General features: G+C 44.8%; 1 protein-coding gene across 14 annotated transcripts in view; it reads left to right on the forward strand.

The window, feature by feature from the left end:
• LOC137535751 (VPS10 domain-containing receptor SorCS1-like) overlaps positions 1 to 21,996 on the forward strand; it is a 1,470,659-nt gene that overhangs the window by 1,432,730 nt on the left and 15,933 nt on the right. For 10 of the 14 annotated variants that reach the window (XM_068257627.1, XM_068257625.1, XM_068257626.1 and 7 more), the window contains 3 exons: positions 1,401 to 1,500; positions 13,201 to 13,306; positions 13,398 to 13,561. In XM_068257627.1, coding sequence (XP_068113728.1) covers positions 1,401 to 1,500; positions 13,201 to 13,306; positions 13,398 to 13,561 — 370 coding nt within the window. The remainder of the gene's footprint in view (positions 1 to 1,400; positions 1,501 to 13,200; positions 13,307 to 13,397; positions 13,562 to 21,996) is intronic. The other 4 variants (XM_068257621.1, XM_068257622.1, XM_068257624.1 and 1 more) reach the window with 1 other exon arrangement.

The following is a 21,996-nucleotide window of genomic DNA, read 5'->3' on the forward strand; positions in this document are numbered from 1 at the left end:
CTGCTCTAGACACTAAATGGTTATCTCTGCCTCTGAGCCCCCCTGAGTGGAGTGTGTTTACATTGAAAAGTCAGATCAAGCTCTTCACAGATAGACTCCACAGTGAAATAACTAAACACCTGCTAAAAAAACACACACACAAAAATGTTATGTTTTTTTTCTTTTTTTTTTTTCAGACAGTAAAAGATTTCTAATTATTTTTCTCTTCATTTAACTGTCTTTCTGTTATAGTTAGTGTAGGCAAAACTGCTGAGTTCAGGCTCACTTCAAAGCACATCTGAAGTGAGAGGGATATGGAGGCTTCCATATTTATTTCCTTTTAAACAATGCACGCTGCCTGGCTGTCCTGATGCCCTGCATTTACCGTAAGTATTCCCTGAACAAGCATGCAGATCAGATGTTTGACTGGATTTGCTGCACGCTTGATTGAGGTGTGTGATTCAGACACTACTGATGCATGAAAGATCAGCAGGAGAGCCAAGCAACTGGTATTATAGGAAATATTTATGGCAGCCTCCATATCCAGCTCACTTTAATGTATGCACTCAGGCTTTGTTCCCACTTGAGTGGAGGAACTGACATTTTTGTCCATTCTCTGCTACACAGTGAGTGGCTCCTATTTTATAAATAAGAGCCGTTCAGGGCCAGTTCTAGACTTTTTGCTGCCACCAGCCCTCTTTGGAATGATCGCACAGCACCCGACAATTTACTCTGCTTTATTTATTGTTCTCACATGACATGCTGCAGCTCAACACAATAACACGCTGGCTGGCTATGAGTCTGTGACAAACAAACTGCTCACCCTCAGCCAGTCGGCCGTCCTCCATTCCTCTTCATTCAGGACAGCAGTGCCACCTCCTCCCTTCTGCTGTGCAAGTCAATTGAAACAATGTTGCTCTCCTCCCTCTCTCCTGCTCATTCACTGTCAGACTCCTCACACAGCACAAGCAGCTGCTTTTTCCCCAATGATGACCTCTTCACCTCTCTCTCCTCTTGCTTCTCCTCCTACTCTGACTGCATGCTGTTAGTGTAAACACAGTACAAACATGCCGCCCCTGTAATCTTTGCGTCTAATGCAAATGTTTCACCTTGCTTCATGAGAGCCAGTCACACTTGTCACGCTGCAATGGATCCACGGGATCTGTTGCAATAAGCGCACTTCTGTGCAGTCCTTATGAATCCCGGGCAGGCGGGTGCGTTCCCCCATATTGATTTTGGGGGAGCGCATCTGCCCCGGGCTACAGCCAGACCACGGCGACCCATCAGCTCCCGCTGGCCACACGCGGTCCGACACAAATGGGATCACAGCCTCACTGTAGACTCTCAGAATCCTTCTCAAGTCAATCTCAGTTCTTTTTTGTAATCTCATTTATAACACATTGTCTTATCTCCTTTGGTAGATAGCCGACGGGTTCATCAACAAACTCAATCAAGATCTGGTTCATTTTGAGCTGAAACCCGGAGTCCGGATAATGGTCCACGCTGCCCACCTCACAGCAGGTAATGGTTACACTCAGCATGCTGATTGTTGATGTACTGTATATATTTTTACTCATGTTTGTATTGTTTATTAGACAATTACGTAGGTGTGTGTCTGTGTATGCATGTATGCGAAGTGTATATTTTAAAGGGAACCTTAAGTGAGGGGGTATGGAGGCTGCCATATTTATTTTCTTTTAGACAATACCAGTTGCCTGGCTGTCGTGCCTCTAAAATGTTTGGCCCCGTTAACATCTAAAATCGCAAAACGTCGTCGATTACCGCCGGCGTTGCGGGAGTGATTTTCTTGTGATTAACACGGAAAAATCACTGGACACGCGGCGGTTTTGACGCACTTGCGATTAGCGTGCTATGCATGCTAAATGCGAAACGCAAATCGCCAGCAAACCACTGCATGCAAAGCCTTTGCGGTTAACGCTAACGCCATTTGCTACAAAACCGCTAGCGGTTTGCCTTGAGCGGGAATCGCGCGATTCCCACTCAGGTGTGAATGAGCCCTTATCCCTGAAAAAAAAAAACATGCAGAGAAGCTGTTTCTGACAAAAACACAACAAGATTAGCTGCATGCTTTTTTCAGGCAGTGGCGCATATGCGAAATTTTGCATCAAAACTGTCATTTTTCAAAGTTTAAAAACCATTTTTTCTTTGCATTTTTAAAATTGATTATCTCAAAAACTACTTTGCTACTAACCTCCAAAGTCGGCACAAAATTGCGTGAAATTTCACGAAAATTACCCAAATTTAAATGCGAAATTACAAATGACTACGAAATCAATTTAGTTTGCAAATCGTAATTACACATAGGCGTAATTGAAAAAATGTACACATAATTTAGCAAAATCATAATTTTGCTGATTACGATCACTGGTTTCAGGTGTGTGATTCAGACACTTCTGCAGCCAAACAGATTAGCAGGACTGCCAGGTAACTGGGATTGTTTAAAAGGATATAAATATGGCAGCCTCCGTTTGCTGGGGCCTGGTGGTGGAACAAGGACACGGAAGGAGGACTAGGAAGACTCTAAGTGATCCAGAGCCTTCCCTCTCTATAGGTTAGTAAGATATTCGCTTCTGGATTGGAAGGCTCTGGATCCCTTATAGCAGTGGGGGCAAACCTTTTCGAGACAAGTGCCCAAACTTCAACTCAAAAGTCTCTTGTCTCTCGTAAAGTGCCAACATGCCAATTTGAACAAAATAACACTCCCCCCCCCCCCCCTTCAGAAGAGATGACAAATACCAGGCCCTTAAGCCTACAGTGACCAGATTTTTCTGGGTTCAACACGGGGCGGCATGCTGAGCCGAAAAATGGGCGTGGCCATGACATTGTATGGCCAGAGCTAACGTAATGATGTAACAGCGAGTTACAGCAGTGTTTCCGCCATGATGTGGTGAAACGAGGATTCGCATCAGGGTGTGCAAAAACTGTGTGATGCTATTTATTAGTATACCCGCCGTAACCTCAAAGCAGCAAATATAGCCAACTATGACCATTAAATAATAAATGCAGCAACAGTTGCCCCAGACACCAAAAATAAACGCAATGTGGGCAGCATTTCACTAAAACATAAACGCAATGTGGGCAGCATTTCACCAAAACATAAACACAATGGCCTCAATTCACTAAGCTTATCTCCTGTCTTTAATAACTCTTCTGAGCTGTTTCTACAGTTATCACCATAGCGATAACTGTGGAAACAGCTCAGAAGAGTTATTAAAGACAGGTGATAAGCTTAGTGAATTGAGGCCAATGTGGGCAACATTTCAGCAGAAAATTAGCGCAATGAGGGCAGCATTTCACCAGAAAATAAACGCAATGAGGGCAGCATTTCACCAGAAAATAAACGCAATGAGGGCAGCTTTTCACCAGAAAATAAACGCAATGAGGACAACATTTCACCAGAAAATAAACGCAATGAGGGCAACATTTCACCAGAAAAACGCAATGAGGGCAGCTTTTCACCAGAAAATAAACGCAATGAGGGCAGCTTTTCACCAGAAAATAAACGCAATGAGGGCAACATTTCACCAGAAAATAAACACGAGGGCAGCTTTTCACCAGAAAATAAACGCAATGAGGGCAACATTTCACCAGAAAATAAACGCAATTAGGGCAACATTTCACCAGAAAATAAACGCAATGAGGGCAGCTTTTCACCAGAAAATAAACGCAATGTGGGCAGCTTTTCACTAGAAAATAAACGCAATGAGGGCAATATTTCACCAGAAAATAAACGCAATGAGGGCAGCTTTTCACCAGAAAATAAACGCAATGAGGGCAATATTTCACCAGAAAATAAACGCAATGAGGGCAACATTTCACCAGAAAATAAACGCAATGAGGGCAACATTTCACCAGAAAATAAACGCAATGAGGGCAGCTTTTCACCAGAAAATAAACGCAATGAGGGCAGCTTTTCACCAGAAAATAAACGCAATGAGGGCAGCTTTTCACCAGAAAATAAACGCAATGAGGGCAGCTTTTCACCAGAAAATAAACGCAGTGAGGGCAACATTTCACCAGAAAATAAACGCAATGAGGGCAGCTTTTCACCAGAAAATAAACGCAATGAGGGCAGCTTTTCACCAGAAAATAAACGCAATGAGGGCAACATTTCACCTGCAAAAAAAAAATAAAAAAAAATTTACTCACCTGACAAAAATCTCCTCTCCCGGCAGGCCTCTGGCGCGCAGCTCCCCGGATGATACTCCTGCATATCTCCCGCGCTGAATGCAATAGCAGGGCTATGGGAAGATGGCGCCTGAAGCCCTGTATTGGAGACACAAATAGTCTCCAGTATAGGGCTTTGGACACCATCTTCCCGTAGCCCTGCTCTGCCTGCCGGAAGACTATGCAGGCTGGAGCGGGGCTGCGGGCTATGAACTGGCGTGGCGTCTATTAGACGCCGCGGCCAGTTCAATGCAATCAAATTGTGGCCAGATGAGCAGCGATGGTGTTCCTGCAGATGAGGCTACGCGTGCCATAGGTTCGCCATCGCTGCCTTATAGCCTTCCCAGTCCTCTCTCCGTCCCCTTGTTCTACCACCAGACCCCAGTAAAGGACTTTACCAGCTTGGCCTAGGTCTTAAGCCCTCTACAAGCAGCCTTCAGGAGCAATAGAGTCCCTGAATTCTTCCTGAGATGAGCAGCACAGTATTGCGCATGTGCAAGCTCACAGCTGTGCAGTGCAGAGTCGCTTGTCCTCAAAAGTACTTCCGAGGGGTCCAGAATGCGCTAAATTTGAATGGGGGATAGCGGCTGACTGAGCACACAGAGAGGACCTGGAAGGCTCTATGGCATCCAGAGCCTTCCCTCTCCATAGGCGAGTATCTAACTTTTTTTTATTAAAACCACAGAATGTAGAGGTGCAAATGGGTGTTTTAAGATTTTACTTCCTGCTTTGTGCAGACCTCTTAGGAAATAATGCAGAAATATCAGAATTCTTGTACACCAAGCTGTTTAGCTCGTCATGGTTTCCTCCAAGTTTACTACACACTTATAGCAGCTGCAAACAGAAATTTGTAGAGATTTATGGTCATTCAAATATACAAGGGGCTTGTATAGTGATGACCAGTGGCATAACTACAATTCATGGGGCCCGCCCAACGTTCACACACCTTCCATTGCCTCCCCTTCACGGCCTGGGGGCCCATCTCACCAGGGTCATAAAATGAGTGTGGCCATTATGGCCTTCACACCCATAACAAGTGTAGCCATCAAAACACCTGATGTGAAGTATACGGTAGTCCCCTGTATCGGAGAAAGAGAAGGTTAGTGGTTGGGGCCCCCCATAGCTCGGGGCCCCCCTGCGATCACAGTTGCTGCTCCCCTCTAGTTACACCCCTGGACCTATGTTGTATAGTTTATTGGACTAAGTTTGAGTTGTTTTTTTTTGTTAAACATAACAAGCCCTTGCTTAGAACTGAATTAACAGGATGAATTACAATATCTAAAGCCTCCAGCACTGACTGCAACTTTTTCTTTTTAGTATTGTAATCATTTCAGCTTCGTATCTAATTAATCCAAGCAGAACCCCTCCCCTCTCTCCAAAAAAGAAAATCCTGATCTTTTCTACTTAATTTACGTGAAATACAACCAAACCCTTTTACACCATTAGGTAAACACAACCCTTTCAAGTCTTACATACATCCGAATTGTTGATGGAGACGTTGGAGCCCGAGACCCCTCTCGGGCTTGTGGTGGAGGAACAGATGTGGTGGAGAGTAGAGGCACGTGGGAAGCTCTCCAGGGACATCTTAGCGGAAGAAATGCAATATGCAGATAAGAAGGTCCGCGGCGTGAGGCTTACATCTTGCAAGCATGGTTGTTAATAAGATCCTGGGGAACGTCTGTTCATGTTCTTGCATTTCATTAGCAGCTAAGCAGATGTTCCCGGTGCCCCGGTTATATGTAAGCTGCCTGTTACATCTCACTCTTCACCATCATCTGTGGGAGGCCCATTAGTTTGCATGCAAATTGTAAAGTTATCCATGCAGCTGCTAATCAGCTCTTCTGTTCTTTAGTCGGATACATCATTGTTCCGGTGTAACGGATGACAAGTGAATTGGTCTTACCAAGATTTGCTTAGTATCAGGCCAATCCACCTAGCTTATTTCTCCTTGCACATCTCTGATCTGCCCCAAAGGTTGGGCTGGTCTGTTCGGGGCTCTTTCACACCAGAGCCCATTTTCTGCGGTTTAACGCAAAATCGAAACTTTGCATTAACCAAGGTAAAATGAAAGTCCATAGACTTTCATTTTACCTTTCACATCCGACACTGCGTTTTGGTGCGTTGTGGTTCGACGCACCTGGGAGCTTTTAATCGTCGGGAGCCGGCGTCTTCCCGTTGGATGAATTAATTACTACCGCCGCTGATTGCGTCGCAACGCTACATCTCGACGACACACCGCAGGGCATATAACGCATGCAGGAGAACGGCTCCGTGTTCTAGATGTGAGAGAGCCCTCAGAGAACTAAAAGCGTACCCACATCCAAACCCTCTCCTTGCCACCAACCAGCCCAACCACCATTTCACCCTTTATTGATGCCTTTGGTTAGGGATATTTCTGATTCCATGAAAATTCAGATGACTGAAAATGCCAATTACCGTTCTGTATATTGCCGATATCGACTTGCGATTGATTGCCTATTTCCGAGAAAAGTCTTTTTTTGTCATTTTGTTAATTAAGTTAATTGATTATTATTCTTCTGAGTATTGGACAATTTAGAGAATGCGGTGAATTACCATGGTAATCGGACTGCTATGGACATTTTAGACTCGGAAATACTCGGTAGTATCAGAGTCTTGTGATTGGTCTAAAATGATCGCGGTAATCCAATTTTTTAAAATTGTGCATTTTCCGATTGGTCCAGTGCTTCCTAGTTCTGTGATTGGGCTAAAATTACCGAGTTATGGTAATTGCGGCATTTCCGCGGAAATCGGATTTCCGATCAGAAGTGCAGATGTTTCAATTTTGCAGAATCCCAATTAGCATCCCCATCCATGGTGAATGATTCGCTTCCTTACCACTAGGGACCTTACAGTACACCTGAACTGAGAGGACTATGGAGGCTGACATACCTATTTATTTCCTTTTAAACAATGCAGATTGCCTGGCTGCTGTGCTGAGAGACTCTGTTTCTGATACTGATGCAGCAGATCAAATGTTTCTGACTGAGGTCTGAATGGATTAGCCACATGCTTGTTTCAGGTGTGTGATTCAAACACTACTGCAACCAAAGATCAGCAGGACAGCCAGATAACTGGTATTGTTGCTATGGCAGCCTCCATATCCCTCTCACTTCAGGTGCGCTTCAAAGATGTTCAATGAGATGACAATATTTCCACTACAAAAAGTACAATTCCCAAGGACAAAAAACCCAATAGCAGCAGAGGTGGTTCCAGCTTCAAATTTTTTTGGGGGAGCACAATGGCTGGCTGGTGGGGCCCATCTGGGTGATCAAAATCAATGTTTGTATAGCGAGCTTCAGATATTTTTTGCCTAACTCATGTGATAAAATAAAGGCTAAATACTGTAGTTCAGCAATGATAGGAACCAAATGTAAATATCACAAACAGAACTCAGAGGCTTTTGAGCAGAGCAGATTGTCCAAATAATGGTGCTATTATGGAAGAAAATATGTACTAGGCTAGTTGGCTGGCATGCTTTAATCCTTGCTTGCTAGCATGCTGCTCCTGTGTGAACAGATCACAGAACTGTATGTTACTGAGCGGGGAGGCACAATGATTCCCAGGGGGGGGGGGGGGGGGGGGGAGGGCAATGCCCCAGTGTAGTGCCGCCCACGCTGGAAGGAGATAAAGACGGAGAAACAGACTAGGAGCAACAATAGTGTAGTATTTTCACAAAAAGGGAAAATAGATCCACAGTAATACTACTTACAAACACAGGTTGCTTTTACAGTGGTTTGCAAAAGTATTCGGCCCCCTTGAAGTTTTCCACATTTTGTCATATTACTGCCACAAACATGAATCAATTTTATTGGAATTTTGCAAAGAAGAATGGGCAAGGTTTTCAGTCTCTAGATGTGAAAAGCTGGTAGAGACATACCCTAAAAGACTGGCAGCTGTAATTGCAGCAAAAGGTGGTTCTACAAAGTATTGACTCAGGGGGCTGAATAATTACGCACACCCCACTTTGCAGTTATTTTTTTTTTAATGTTTGGAATCCTGTATGATTTTCGTTCCACTTCTCACATGTACACCACTTTGTATTGGTCTTTCATGTGGAATTCCAATAAAATTGATTCATGTTTGTGGCAGTAATATGACAAAATGTGGAAAACTTCAAGGGGGCCGAATACTTCTGCAAACCATTGTAGGCAACCACTGTTTAGAGCAGCCTTTCTCAACCTTTTTACCTTGGAGGAACCCTGTAAATAACTTTTGGATCTCAAGGAACCCCTGCAAACAATGTTTTGGTCTCGAGGAACCCCTACATTTATTTTTCAGGAGGCATGGTCTTTAAATAGGTTAGGCTGCTAATTTCACTATCTCCTATTACACTGCCACTCATTATACTGTCTCCTGACCCCTCAATTTAGTGCTTCTTGTTTCAGTACCACCTATTATAGTGTGCTCTGTTATACTTTCCCCACGATGGGGTAAAATTCCAAGGAACCCCTGCAGAGTCCTCAAGAAACCCTGGGGTTCCAGGGAACCCTGGTTGAGAAAGTCTGGTTTAGAGCATGTGGAGAAAACTGTCTCCACTCGGATGGAAAGTCCTCTTCCAGACTTGGGTCGCACTCTTATTGAAAAGGTCCACTGGAACCAATGGATATGGGTTGCACAGGTAGCCCCTTAGAGGGGGACTAGACTAAACAGGGTAGGAGGAGGTGCCCCAGTGTGAGTGTAAACTACCAATTTTGGCGTTAATAAGGAACAGTCTTAACTCGATATGGAGGTTAAAGTGTACCCGAGGCGATATGTGACATGATGAGTTGAACATATGTCTATACAGTACTAAACATATGAATAACCAGGCTGTTTTACTTGTTTTATTTTGCTGCCTGAAATAGTTAATTTCTAGGCATGGAAGTGACAGCTTCTGTCTTATCGGTAGCTTGCCAGGAATATGGCAATATAGCAAACATCACTGAAAAGCAAATTACAGCCATAAAAGTTTTCCTGGCAGAATACAACTGAGGGCAGAGGGAGATAAAATACCTGAACTATTGATCTTTTTCTAGGTGTGTTTAGCTTCTAAGGGTACAATGGTTAATTTGCATATATTCAGCAGTGATGCACTGGGAGACATCTCAAGCTCACTCCAACCTGAATTATCGCAAATTTTTTGTTTTAAGAAAGCAAACTTTTGTTTTTCTTAACATCTTAGTAAGGGGGCTTTTAGGACCATTGTAGTCCTTTACATACTCCAATGAGTTCTGGGTCACTATGAGCTTGCTGGTTAGTCTGTACCTCTCGGTGTAACAAGCCCTACTGCATAGAGCCAAATAAATCCATGCCATGCACTGATGAGGATCAAACAATCCGAAACAGTCCGTATGCATGTTGGATTATTATGGCTCTGTACAAATTAACAAGCTGACACATCATTGCATTCCAGCGGTTCTGGAGGTGTGTTTAGCTTCTAAGGGTAACAATGGTTAATTTGCATATATTCAGCAGTGATGCCCTGGGAGACATCTCAAGCTCACTCCAACCTGAATTATCGCAAATTTAAGAAAGCGAACTGTTGTTTTTCTAACTCTGGGACACTTAATAAGCTTACACTAAATAGAGACCGTAAAACCTTCAGCCTACTTTGTAAATGTTAAATATAAAAAAAACTCATTTTAGGAGTAGGAGGATAAATAATTGTTTATCTCATTAGTTTATATTCACCTGGGGTTCACTTTAAAGAGTAATTTCTTGTACGCCAAAAACAAACAACGCGTTTCTCGGGGTTCGTCCGCTTCTTCAGGTTAATAACACTAAAATCTCTGTAGCACGGGTAAGGAGTCATGTGACTGCGCTATTTAAGACTACATTTTTCCCCCAAAACGTAAAACAGAGGTTTATACAGTGAATGCTGAATGTAAAAGTGTAAAGAAAGATTATCTAGATTGGGGCCCTGAATAGAATTACTTTCTTGTTAAGCCGCTGTGAACAAAACACTGGCAGAACTTGTAAATCTCAAAGGAGACTTGAATCTGCTACTCTGGGCCCTCCTGCTCCTTAGACAAAAATAATTTAGCTTTTATAGACTATCGATAGATGTCACTACTCATCAGACACCAACCTGAGGCCTGAGGAAGGGAGACAGAAAAGCTCAATATAATCCTCTAAGTGAATGACATTTTTTAATAAGGAACCAATTAGAAAAATGGCCGGTCGGATAGTGCCCAAAGTATAATTCTATTAAATGTCGGCAATGCTCCTCTCGTTAGGCAAGCTGCTGTATTTGATTTGACTATTAATCAGCTGTCTTTGTAACTGTGATTAAACACAGTATTTTTGTTTGTCTCTTTTAATGAACTGATATACTTTGTCTAGACAGTTAGACATTTGATGTATTGTCTTTGCGTTCCATCTTAGCATTCGACTTATGATTTAATATTTAAAGTGAACTACTGCATAAAACAAAGGTCCGCACTGCACAGTAATGATTGACAGGAGCGGCTGCTTCCTGTCAATTCATGGCGGGGGGCTCCGTGAATAGCCTGCGGGCCGCCAATCGCGGCTCGCAGGCTAAATGTAAACACAAGCGGAAATAATCCGCTTTGTTTACATTCGTACAACGCTGCTAACAGTAGCAGCGTTGTACCAGATCAGCGATCCCCGGCCCGCTGTCACATGACAGGCAGGAGCCTGTTAGAGGCTGCACAGGACAGATTCGTTCCTCTGATCGCCGGGGGGGGGGGGAGCAGGTAGGAGAGGGAGGGGGGGAATGTCGCCGTGGAGGGGGGCTTTGAGGTGCCCCCCCCCCGCAACACCCAGGCAGGCAGGAGCGATCAGACCCCCCCTGCACATCATCCCCATAGGGGGGAAAAAAGGGGGGCGATCTGGTCGCTCTGCCTGCTACCTGATCTGTGCTGGGGGCTGCAGAGCCCACCCAGCACAGATCACAGAATACAGCCCTGGTCCTTAAGGGGGGGTAAAGCGTGGGTCCTCAAGTGGTTAAAGTGGTCGGAAAGTCAGCATTTCTACTTAGCTTCAGAAGATTCCTTACAGCTTTAACTCTTTTTTTTTTTTTCATGTAGCGAGACGAGGTCTCGCTACATGATAGCCGCTGCTGAGCGGCATCCCCCCAGCCCCTCCGATCGCCGCCGGCGATCGGAGATCAGGAGATCTCGTTCAAAGAACGGGATCTCCTGGAGGGCTTCCCCCGTCGCCATGGCGACGGGGCGGGATGACGTCAGTGACGTCAAAGGGGACTCCGATCCACCCCACGGCGCTGCCTGGCACTGATTGGCCAGGCAGCGCACGGGGTCTAGGGAGGGGGGGGGGGGGCGGCTGCGGCGGCGCGTATAGCGGTGGATCGGCGGGTAGCGGCGGCGATCGGGCACTGCACGCAGCTAGCAAAGTGCTAGCTGCGTGCAGCAAAAAAAAATTATGCAAATCGGCCCAGCGGGGCCTGAGCGGTGCCTCTCGGCGGCATAGCCCGTGCTCAGCACGGGCTTACCGCCAGGGAGGTTAAAGCTACTTTCCCAGGAAAAAAAATTCTAGCAGAGCATCAATGAAATGGTTAAACAAAGCATTCTGTCCTGCTATTCAGCTTCAAATCTGCATCCAAACTGGAGATAACAGTATCTTTTTTACTTGTTAAACACAAATGTATCAACACTGGAATGTAAACAAACACTCTGAGAAACTGTCTCAGGCACACATAGAACTCAGAATAGCTCATTAGAAGACTTTAATATGTAATAAAAAGCAGTTATAACAGAAACAGAATAAAATGCAAAGGCAGCTTTCAGGGTGAGATAAACTACACTTTGGAAACTTGTAATTGTAGACAGACAATATTACTTGTGCACAAAAACAAATATGATAAATGAATGAGTAATAAAAAGTAGGAAAACACATTTTTATTGAATGTTATGTCAGAGTTTCAGACCACTTGAAGACTAATTGGAGGGAGGTCTTTCTTTCAACCAAATTAACGGTGTAACTGGAGCAATGGAGGGTAAGAAGTTGGGGCCCCCAATGCTTTGGGCCCCCTGCTAACTGTTCCTTCAGTAGTTATAATTTCTCTCAAAGCCAGTTTTCCTGACATCTTTTTCTTTCAAGTGGAGCTCCCGCCAAATCTTTTAGAGTTTGGATCTAACAAATTCTTGTTTTTTGGCATCTGCAGAGATCTTCCCTCTGTAGGGCTGGGCCTTCAGCAATGGCACATGAACCACCATAGGAGCTATTGAGGAGGATGGGAGCTAGAAGCCAGGATTGCTTCTAGTTCCCTTAGCTAACTCCCCCTAGTGCCCACCAATGCAAAGCACAAACATCAAGTCTCAGAGGGTCAGGGAAGCGGCTCAGAGTAAAGAGTAACATCCATCTTTGGATCCTGGCCAGGGGTCAGCATAGGCCAGCTAATAACAGTAGCCAGCAAGGTTAAGGTTGTATTGTTACAGGAACCCACTAAAGTCAGGGGCATACAAACAAATCATGAGACCCCACCCAGCAAAACTTTGATGTACCCCCATTCTAACCAGTCTCCAATAGTGACCACCACAATCAGGAGGCCCATCTGCTGGGATAATAACAGTACTGCTACCATACCATCCCACCCATGGAAAAATTGACCAAAAAAATCTGCTCTGAAGGGGCAGCCCCTGTATCAGGAGGTAGGGTAAGAAGTTGGAAAATCCACAGCCCTACCTTCTCTCCTCCTCAACTGCTGTGGCTGCTCCCGCTATAGTTACATCTCTGGCTACAAGGTTGTGCTTATTACCATGGGGATCTTAGGCCTGGAGCCCACTAGCAGAGATTTTCTAAGCACTTGTGATTTGAAAAGCTTTTGCTGCTGTAATGCTATGCGTGCGATCCCACATGAGGGATGTGATTTAAAAAGATAAAAAATCCCCCCTAGCATTACATTAGCAAGAGTTTTTCAAATCACTAGTGCTTAGAAAAGGCAGACCTGGGTCCCAGGTCTTACACAGTATGGGTTAGTTCTATGCTGCTCTGTTTTAATCTAAGCCTGGTGCCTTCACTAGCTGACAACTGTCACTTCTCTGCCCCCTGCAGCACCCCTGGTGGACCTCACCCCAAGTCACAGCGGCTCCGCCATGCTCATGCTTCTGTCTGTGGTCTTCGTAGGACTGGCCGTCTTCGTCATCTACAAATTTAAAAGGTAATCGCAGTCCTGTTCCACAACATGTGGTGCTGTCGGCTCGCCGGCCAAAGACTGCCCCAAGCAATGACGTCTTTGTTGATGTTTTTAGGAAGATTCCTGGATATAATGTATATGCACAGATGCAGAATGAGAAAGAGCGAGAGATGGTCAGTCCAGCCACACAAAATGAGAGCTTGCCACCCACTGTTGCTCAGGCTCAGCCGGTGGGTCCTCAACATCTGTTAGAGGGCAAGCTGGAGGCACAGCCCATAGGTAAATAAGTAGTTAGTCCTTGATTGGCTTGAGGGGAACCCAACCTTGCTAATTGTCCCTGTCTGATTGACCAGTCGTTCTGTATAACCCTTCTTTTTTTCTGAAATATATTCAGAGGGATTCAATAAAAATTTGCAAAGCATAAAGAACAAATTGAAAAATACAAAAACAAACAACCTCCAGGCTAGTAGACATCAGAAGCTGCTGAGACTTTATTTTACATAAGAGTACTTTCCACAGTTTGTAGATCTGAGGACTTGGCCAGAGAAGTTTGTCTGGGATGTCTAAAAAATATTAGAAGAAGCCTATACTGTTCCTGATTGGAGAAGGCATTTGGCACTAGAATACCTCTTCTGCAAGCCTACAAGTGTGCTTGTAAAGTTCAAAAACAACTTCAGGCAAGTACACAAAAAAACCTTTAATTCATGTACATCCCGCTTCTTTCAGAAGTCATGGAACTATTTTGTAGATTCAGCTGGATACAATTCTGATATCTAGCTGCGCATGTTAGCTGAACGGTGAAGTCAAGCTTGCCATGTCCAAGTTTGCTCTGTAAATGGATGGACAGGAGGAAGTGAAACCTAATTGGTCTAGAGAAATGAGAGCCCAGAGGGGAGACTGTCATTGATTGTCCAAAATATATGAAGGAAATGGGGTGACTGTAGCCTGCAGAAACAAAGAGGAGGATTCCCCTCCCTACATAGCACCACAACACAGCAACAGGGAGAAAATCACAAGAGTAGATCGCCATATAAAGTGTAAATACTTTTTTTCACTCAATCACGTGACTGACGGCAATGGCATATCATCACAGTGCTCTGTGTACAATTCTGGAAGTGGGCTTATCCTCTTAGCGTGATTTATATGGCAGTGGCCACTGGAGAGGGTAACGCCGGGAGCCAGGCTCCTTGGCAAGTGTTAATTAAAAGTATTTGCCACATCTATAGAGCACCACGTGCGTTATTGACTATTACAGTAGTACTGGATCGTGCGGTATGAGGCGCCTATGTAGTATATATGTTTAGTATAATCAGATAAAATCACAAGGTAAGAGTATAAATTCACTAGTTAAGAAAATAAATTCTTACCTGTTATGAAGACTCAAGACAAAATAAGCTATAAGAATAATTTATTTAGCACTTCGACAACGCGTTTCGCGACATACCATCGCTTCCTCAGGTCATATAACGTGCTCTAGGTCTGAGGGTCAGTCTGGGCGCCAAGCTTGGCGCCCAGACTTAAGGATTTATATTCTTAACTTGTGAATTTATACTCTTACCTTGTGATTTTATCTGATTATACTAAACATATATACTACATGGGCGCCTCCTACAGCACGATCCAGTAATTCTTAACCCCAGTGTATCCACCAGGGGTAGCCTCTCTATGGATATATAGAGCAATTTTTCAGGAGCAGCGACCAGAAAGGCCGAGTGGAGACGGTACTTCTCCACGTGCGCTGAAAGTGGTTGCTTTTATTAGCAACCCACAATTGTGAGTATTTTTATTTACTTTACGTCGGCCACATTCTAGTGACTTTATAACGCGGTACTGGGCTCCTGGAATCCCTGTGTTTTTGTTTTTAACTAGTCTATTACAGTAGTACTGATCTTAAATTCTGAAGACCAGAGATGGATTAAGATGTAATGGAGCCCTAGGCAAGATAGTAGATTTCGGGCCCCCTTGAAGTCCCTTTGGTAAGGTGAAGTGGAGAGAGGTCAAAGAAGGTGGCAGGTAGGCCCCTTGACACCCATTAGGCCCCAGGCACCTGCCTAGGTTGCCTGGTGGATAATCCTGCCCTACTGAAATCAGAAAATGTTGGTTTCCCAGGAACAGGGCAGCATGGTGATTCAGTGGATAACATGTCTTGAAGTCATGGTTATTCCTGGTTAACATTTTGGCCAGGACACCATCAGCATGGAGTTTCGACTCCCAATCCTCCTCCAAGTGTATGCACAGGTTTCCTCCCACATCTCAGAAACATACAGCTAAGCTACGTAGCTTGCATCAGGTTGGTCTGTGATAGAGACCTACGGCTATGGTAGGGGTAGATTGCGAGTCCCACTGAAGGACGGTCAGTGACGGGACTATATACTGTGCAAAGTGCTGCTAAAGATGTTAGTGCTTTATAAATACTAAACGGAGGATGAACTCAGTTTTTGCTAGGAGCTGATCAGAGATGCTCATTAATTGAATAAGAAAGCTGAAAACATTTAGGAGGTGCCTAGTTGTATAGGAAGACTTGAGGTTTTTTGTTGTGGTAATGTGTAAACGGTATCTGGTACATTTTATGAAAATGTCACATGAGAGACTTACCGTAGTGCCTCTTTATTAATCACAGTTATTAAGGAGCTACTACCGATGTAACCTAATTGCTTACAGCAATTGCAACACTAGAGCAGCAGCAACTGACGGCTGCCACATGCCATAGCTGCCTTACCTCAGAAAAGGCATAGGATAACATTAGTTGCAGCCACTTGGTAGCTGCAGCCTTTGACTTCCTACGGTGCTGACGTTATTCACGGAAGGGTATATATTTCTTTTGTCATAGATTTACTTTTGTCAAAGCTTTTAGTTCCAAGCAGAGAAATCGTTACTAACACATTTGGCAGCTCGCACTTGTTTATTCTCAGTGCAAAGCTTCCCAAATCCAGTAGCGATTACCTAGGCAATTAAGAGCACTGAACTTTTTTCTATTTTGCAAAAACCCCAAAATTGCAGGCGAGATTTGCAAACTGTTATTGAATCCCTGTGACTGTGAAATCTTTATTACGTATTCCCTTTGTGGCATCACCTGTCTTCCTAACTAACCCCAGAGACGCGCAGGTAATTGAACTGCCCGCATCCTCCACCGCTGGGTCCGTCTGCACAGGAAAATCTACTTCTAACCAAGGCCGATTGTCATAATTCAAACAGTCACTTCTGATCCTGAATTAATGAATGAATCACATTAAACAAAATAAGCCGGCTCAGGAGGTGGCGGCTACGGAATCCATAAAAAGAGCTTAATAAAGATTCATAAGAAATTCTCTTTCATTATTAGGAGTTAAAACACCTCGCTATAGAAACTGCAAAGAAAGCAGCTGTTCAGCTCGTTTGTAGAGGACACAGATGGGGATTTTTTTTCCCCTTCCTCTTTTTTTTTCTTCTTTTTCATTATCTTAACTTACCTTGAACAAAGTAACCTTGGAGCATTGTATGGAATATAATAAATGCATTGTCCGCTGAAAATATCCAAGTCTAATGTACGGAACGGGCAGGCAGGTCGTCATTTCTCCGACTATTTCAGGGAAATGTACAGATTGAGATCTCGGGGAAAATTTATGGAAAGAACAGCCCCAAGCAATTATATAAAAGCTTCCTTCAAAAGGACCACGATCGGGAAAAACTGTAAAACAAAGTGGACCTGAACTCAGGACAGAAGGAAAACATAGTGCAATGCACCCTTATGTGTTTATAGAAATAAGCCTGTCTAATCCCCCTCATCTATGTCTAATCACAAGTTGTAATTTGAACTCTCCCCTGTGTCAGCTGACTGCCACGGCAGATAAGCTCATTTGAAAGCACAGGATGTTAACAATGTGTCTGCCTTTGTGAAAACAGGAAGTAGACACACTGCAGAATAATTGCAGGATTTGTATCAGCAGTAACAAAGAAATAAAGGTTTTTCTTTAAAGGTTATTAAGGAAGTTTAGGTCAGCTTTAAAATACAGGTGTAGACATACTTATAAGAAATATCTGTGTGCGAAAATACAATGCACTAGAAATGACTTTTCTCCTATGTTCCTGTCACTAACAGTAGGCAGTAAAAATCTGCAATATCTGACATATTTTGGAGTAGTCCATTTCTATGGGGTTACTCATTGGCCTCAATTCACTAAGCTTTATCAAACACTTTATCAAACGTTTGATAATTTTCCTCATGGGTAAAATCTAATTTTTAATTCACTAAGGTGTTATAGATTTATTAAAAGTTTTATATAAAAAACATTCGATAAATATATAACACCTTAGTGAATTCTAAATTAGATTTTACCCATGAGGTAAATTATCAAACATTTGATAAAGTGTTTGATAAAGCTTAGTGAATTGAGGCCATTATCTCCTTTATTCTTTACAAAAGCACTCCATAGAGAGGTTCTATAGAAAGGCGTCAGCCAGCCTACTGATCCGCATAATATTTTGGCAGTTAGGCCTTGATCACATTATAAATCGCCAGTGCTATCGCAAGCGCTGAACGATTTATTGTGCATTTTTCAAAGCGCTTTTCCCTGCGCTTTGAGCTTCGGAAGATAACTCTTTGACCCGGAAAATAAGTACAATGGGGTTGAATCACTAAACCATGCTAACTGATCGCACGGGTGTGCTAACACGAGCAACGGTTTACGTGCGCAAACGTGAATTTTTGCGCGTACACAGCGTTTTGCATGGAAAAAATTGCGTTTGCGCACGTAAACCTTTTATAACGTGCACAAAATGTGCTATGAGTTAACACGGTTTAGTGAATCAACCCCAATGTATTTATTCTTGAAAGCGCTTGGGAAAATGCTATACAAAGCGATTTTTCAAGCGTTTTGCGCTTTTCCTATACCTTCCATTATAGCAAAAGTGCTCCAAAATGGTACATGTACCGCGTTTGCTGAAAATTGAAATGCTTACATGTGAAACTCTCATAGGAAATCATTGCACAAGCACTTTTAGGGCTATTTCTAAAATCGCCAGCGCTTAAAAAAAGCCCTTAGACTGCGCAACTGCCATTCAGTAAGTGCTTTTGAACATAAAAAAAAGAGAGAGAATCCCCCATGATAAGATGGATTAGTCCAAAACCTGTCAAATCTGTCAAATTTTTACTGCTACTGTAACTGACAGAAACATAGGAGAAAAGTAACGTATAGGTGCATTTCAATGTGGGAGACGTAAACTTCTAGGACACATATTTCAAACGTTACCATTTTTCGTGATAGTGGTCCTTTAATCAGTTTAATTGCGCAAGGCTGGCTTCGCACTATTCAGCCCTGAGGATGGTCAGAGGACTGCTTAATAAGGCAGTGAGCTGTTGCTGCATTGAGTAAAAAGAAATAGGGGAACAGTCATGGTAAATGTCATTGTGGCTCTCTTTCACATTGGAATTGACAGCGGAGGTCCACTTAAAGGGATACTGTAGGGGGTCGGGGGAAAATGAGTTGAACTTACCCGGGGCTTCTAATGGTCCCCCGCAGACATCCTGTGTTGGCGCAGCCACTCCCCAATGCTCCGGCCCCGCCTCCGGTTCACTTCTGGAATTTCTGACTTTAAAGTCAGAAAACCACTGTGCCTGCGTTGCCGTGTCCTCGCTCCCGCTGATGTCACCAGGAGTGTACTGCGCAGACACAGACCATACTGGGCCTGCGCTGTGCGTTCTTGATGACATCAGCGGGATCGAGGACACGGCAACGCAGGCGCAGTGGTTTTCTGACTTTAAAGTCAGAAATTCCAGAAGTGAACCGGAGGCGGGGCCGGAGCATCGGTGAGCGGCTGCGCGGGCACAGGATGTCTGCGGGGGACCATTAGAAGCCCCGGGTAAGTTCAGCTCATTTCCCCCCGACCCCCCTACAGTATCCCTTTAAGGGCCTCGGGTGAATCAAAAGGGGTTGCTGAGAATTTGAAGCAATTCACTTTTTCACCTGAGTTTTCTCCTAGGTGATATTTTCACACCTATCAATAAAATGCTTTTTAACCACTTCACCTCTAAGGGTTTTACCCCTTAAAGAGAACCTGAGGTGGGATTTAACAATCCCATCAGCACACAGAGGCTGGTTCTGCATATAATCACCAGCCTCTGCTACTATACTGTCCCCCCCCCCCCCGCGCGCTCTGCTGTCCTTCCCCCCCCCCCCAAAAAAAAAGAAACCGCCGTGAGCGGTTGTTTACATGCAGACTATCACTATCACTCTCCGCCGCTCCCCCGCCTCCTCTATAGCGCCGCTCCCTGCCTGCGTCTCTTCCCTCCCCGCCTCTGTAAGCTGATTGGAGGGAAGGGACACAGGCAGGAGTGGCGATATAGAGGAGGCAGGGTAGCAGTGGAGAGTGACAGTCAGCATGTAAACAGCCTGCTAGCGACACGCTGCGTGCTGCTAGCACAGCGGTTTCTTTTGGGGGTACAGCAGAGCGCAGGGGGAGCCTCCATATCCCCCTTGCTTCGGTAGTCCTTTAAACTTAACACTTACCATGAAGCACAGAAAGGGGGGAGGGGAATAAAATGATCAGAAATGTGAAAGTCAGAGGAAAGTCTTGCTGGCTGCGTACCTAGAAACCCTCTCCAGCGCTCTCAGCAAGAAATGAGAGGATCAGCACCACGGTCAGCGACTGAAACAGCCAAATGCAAATGTAAGGCGTATGCTGTCCGAATTTTACGAGGCTGGCATCAGAGGGTGGTGAACAAGAACAGCTCATTTCAGCAGAGGATAATAGACGGGCTGGGGGGGAGGGGATTGGTGGCAGTAACACACCATTTCTCTACCTCTAACATTTTCATGTTAGGATCATTTCTAGTTGTTCTCAGCCACATCCATCACTCAGATTCTCAGAGCAGGGCAGGGATTTTAAAGCTTTGTTCACCTACACTTGGATTCATCACATTTACAGGGTTAACCAAACCAAAAAGTTCAAAGTCACGCTTATTAAAGTTCAATTGCGCGTTTTTAGCTTTTGCACTATAATGCGGAGATGTGCAACAATTATAAAATTCTGCGGCCCCCTCCTGACCGTCCCTCACTACCTGCCATTTGCCAGGCCCCAACTCCTCCTACACAGGCTACACACCAGAAAACTTCTGTCTTTCTGGATACCCAGGCCCTAGCTCAGGCATGGGCAAACTTGGCCCTCCAGCTGTTAAGGAACTACAAGTCCCACAATGCATTGCAGGAGTCTGACAGACACAGACATGCCTCATAAAGGCAAATGCATTGTGGGACTTGTAGTTCCATAACAGCTGGAGGGCCGAGTTTGCCCATGCCTGCCCTAGCTCCTCCTACACAGGCTAAACACCAGGAAAACTTCTGTCTTTCTGGATACCCAGGCCCCAGCTCCTCCTACACAGGCTACACAACAGGCCATCTTTTGTCTTCCTGGATACCCAGCCTTAATAGTTGGATGGACGGATGGGAGGGATTCTATTGCCTGGGACATCAAACATAAAAGTTAATGAGCGTGGGGAACTAGAGGAGCCCTGGAGCCAATGAGCAGCAGCAAGTGCTTTGCCCCACAGTTTAAGGTTTTATTTTGCTTCAGGTACTCATTAACCCAGGACCAGAGACTTCTGGTACCAAAAACGGGGCTTACTGATGTCTGGCCTCACAGAATTGCTGCTTTCAATGTTCACTCATCACTAAAACTGACCTCTATGAGCTGGTCAAGAGCCAGTTTCATTGGCTCCTGACCCCATTGATCAATGTGAGCCAATCAGATTGGCTCACAGTGATCACGGGGTCAGGAGCCAATGAAATCTGCTCCAGACTGGCTCGCGGAGCTCTGTTGTCATAGTGACAGAAGGGCAAGTGGGCTTTAGCGACAGGAGAGCAGCGCGATTGGTGGGAGCGTATGGTGGGCTAATTGAAATCTATGTCCTGGCAGGGATACAGGTCCCAAACAGGGCATCGATTTCAATTATTGTGGTATAGAAGTGGTTAAACTAGTGAAAAAATGAAGTTCTACCTTTCCCCTGCATAGAAAGGGCATTTTCTAGAATAAGATCAGCAATTGCAGTTTCCATAATCTCTCGGTATAGATCCTTTTTAAGAGAAGGTATTCAACAAGTCTCAGTTCCAATTCAAGTAAAACATGAATTTTTGGTGGATAAAGTCCAGCACAGCTTCATGCATTTTAGATCAAAGTATCAGCCTTTGGGAGCCATTGCCGGGTCTAGTCTGGCATGGCATCACCCTATGTGGTACAAAGCGCTGAACAAGGACCACGCTGTGCTGCATCATACATTTATTACATTGGAGCACATGCAACGGGATGCCCCCACTGAGATCTGTCAGCGTATAGAACGCAATCTCCTGTTTGGCTTCTCCTGTTGCCATGGCTACGATCGGAATGACGTCATGGACGTCAGCCGACGTCCTGACGTTAGACCCATCCGATCCAGCCCTTTGCGCTGCCCGGGACTGATTGGTCCGGGCTGCGCAGGGCTCTGGCGGGGGGGCCCTCTTCTGCAGCTGCGTGCGGAAGAGGGCTGCAGAGCGGCGGCGATCAAGCTGGACTCGCAGCTAGCAAAGTGCTAGCTGCACGTACAGCACTTTACAGAACAGAAATCTCCCCACCAGGAGCTCAGCTCGGGGTTACCGCTAAGGAGGTTAAGCTGAAGTGGAGAGAGGACAGAGTAGGTGGCAGGTGGTGGACCCCCTGACACTCACTATGCCCCAGGCCAGGAGGGGGGGAGGGAGCTAGGGAGG

The sequence above is a fragment of the Hyperolius riggenbachi genome, chromosome 10, assembly GCF_040937935.1.
Source record: "Hyperolius riggenbachi isolate aHypRig1 chromosome 10, aHypRig1.pri, whole genome shotgun sequence".
In the NCBI taxonomy this organism is placed as follows: Eukaryota; Metazoa; Chordata; class Amphibia; order Anura; family Hyperoliidae; genus Hyperolius; species Hyperolius riggenbachi.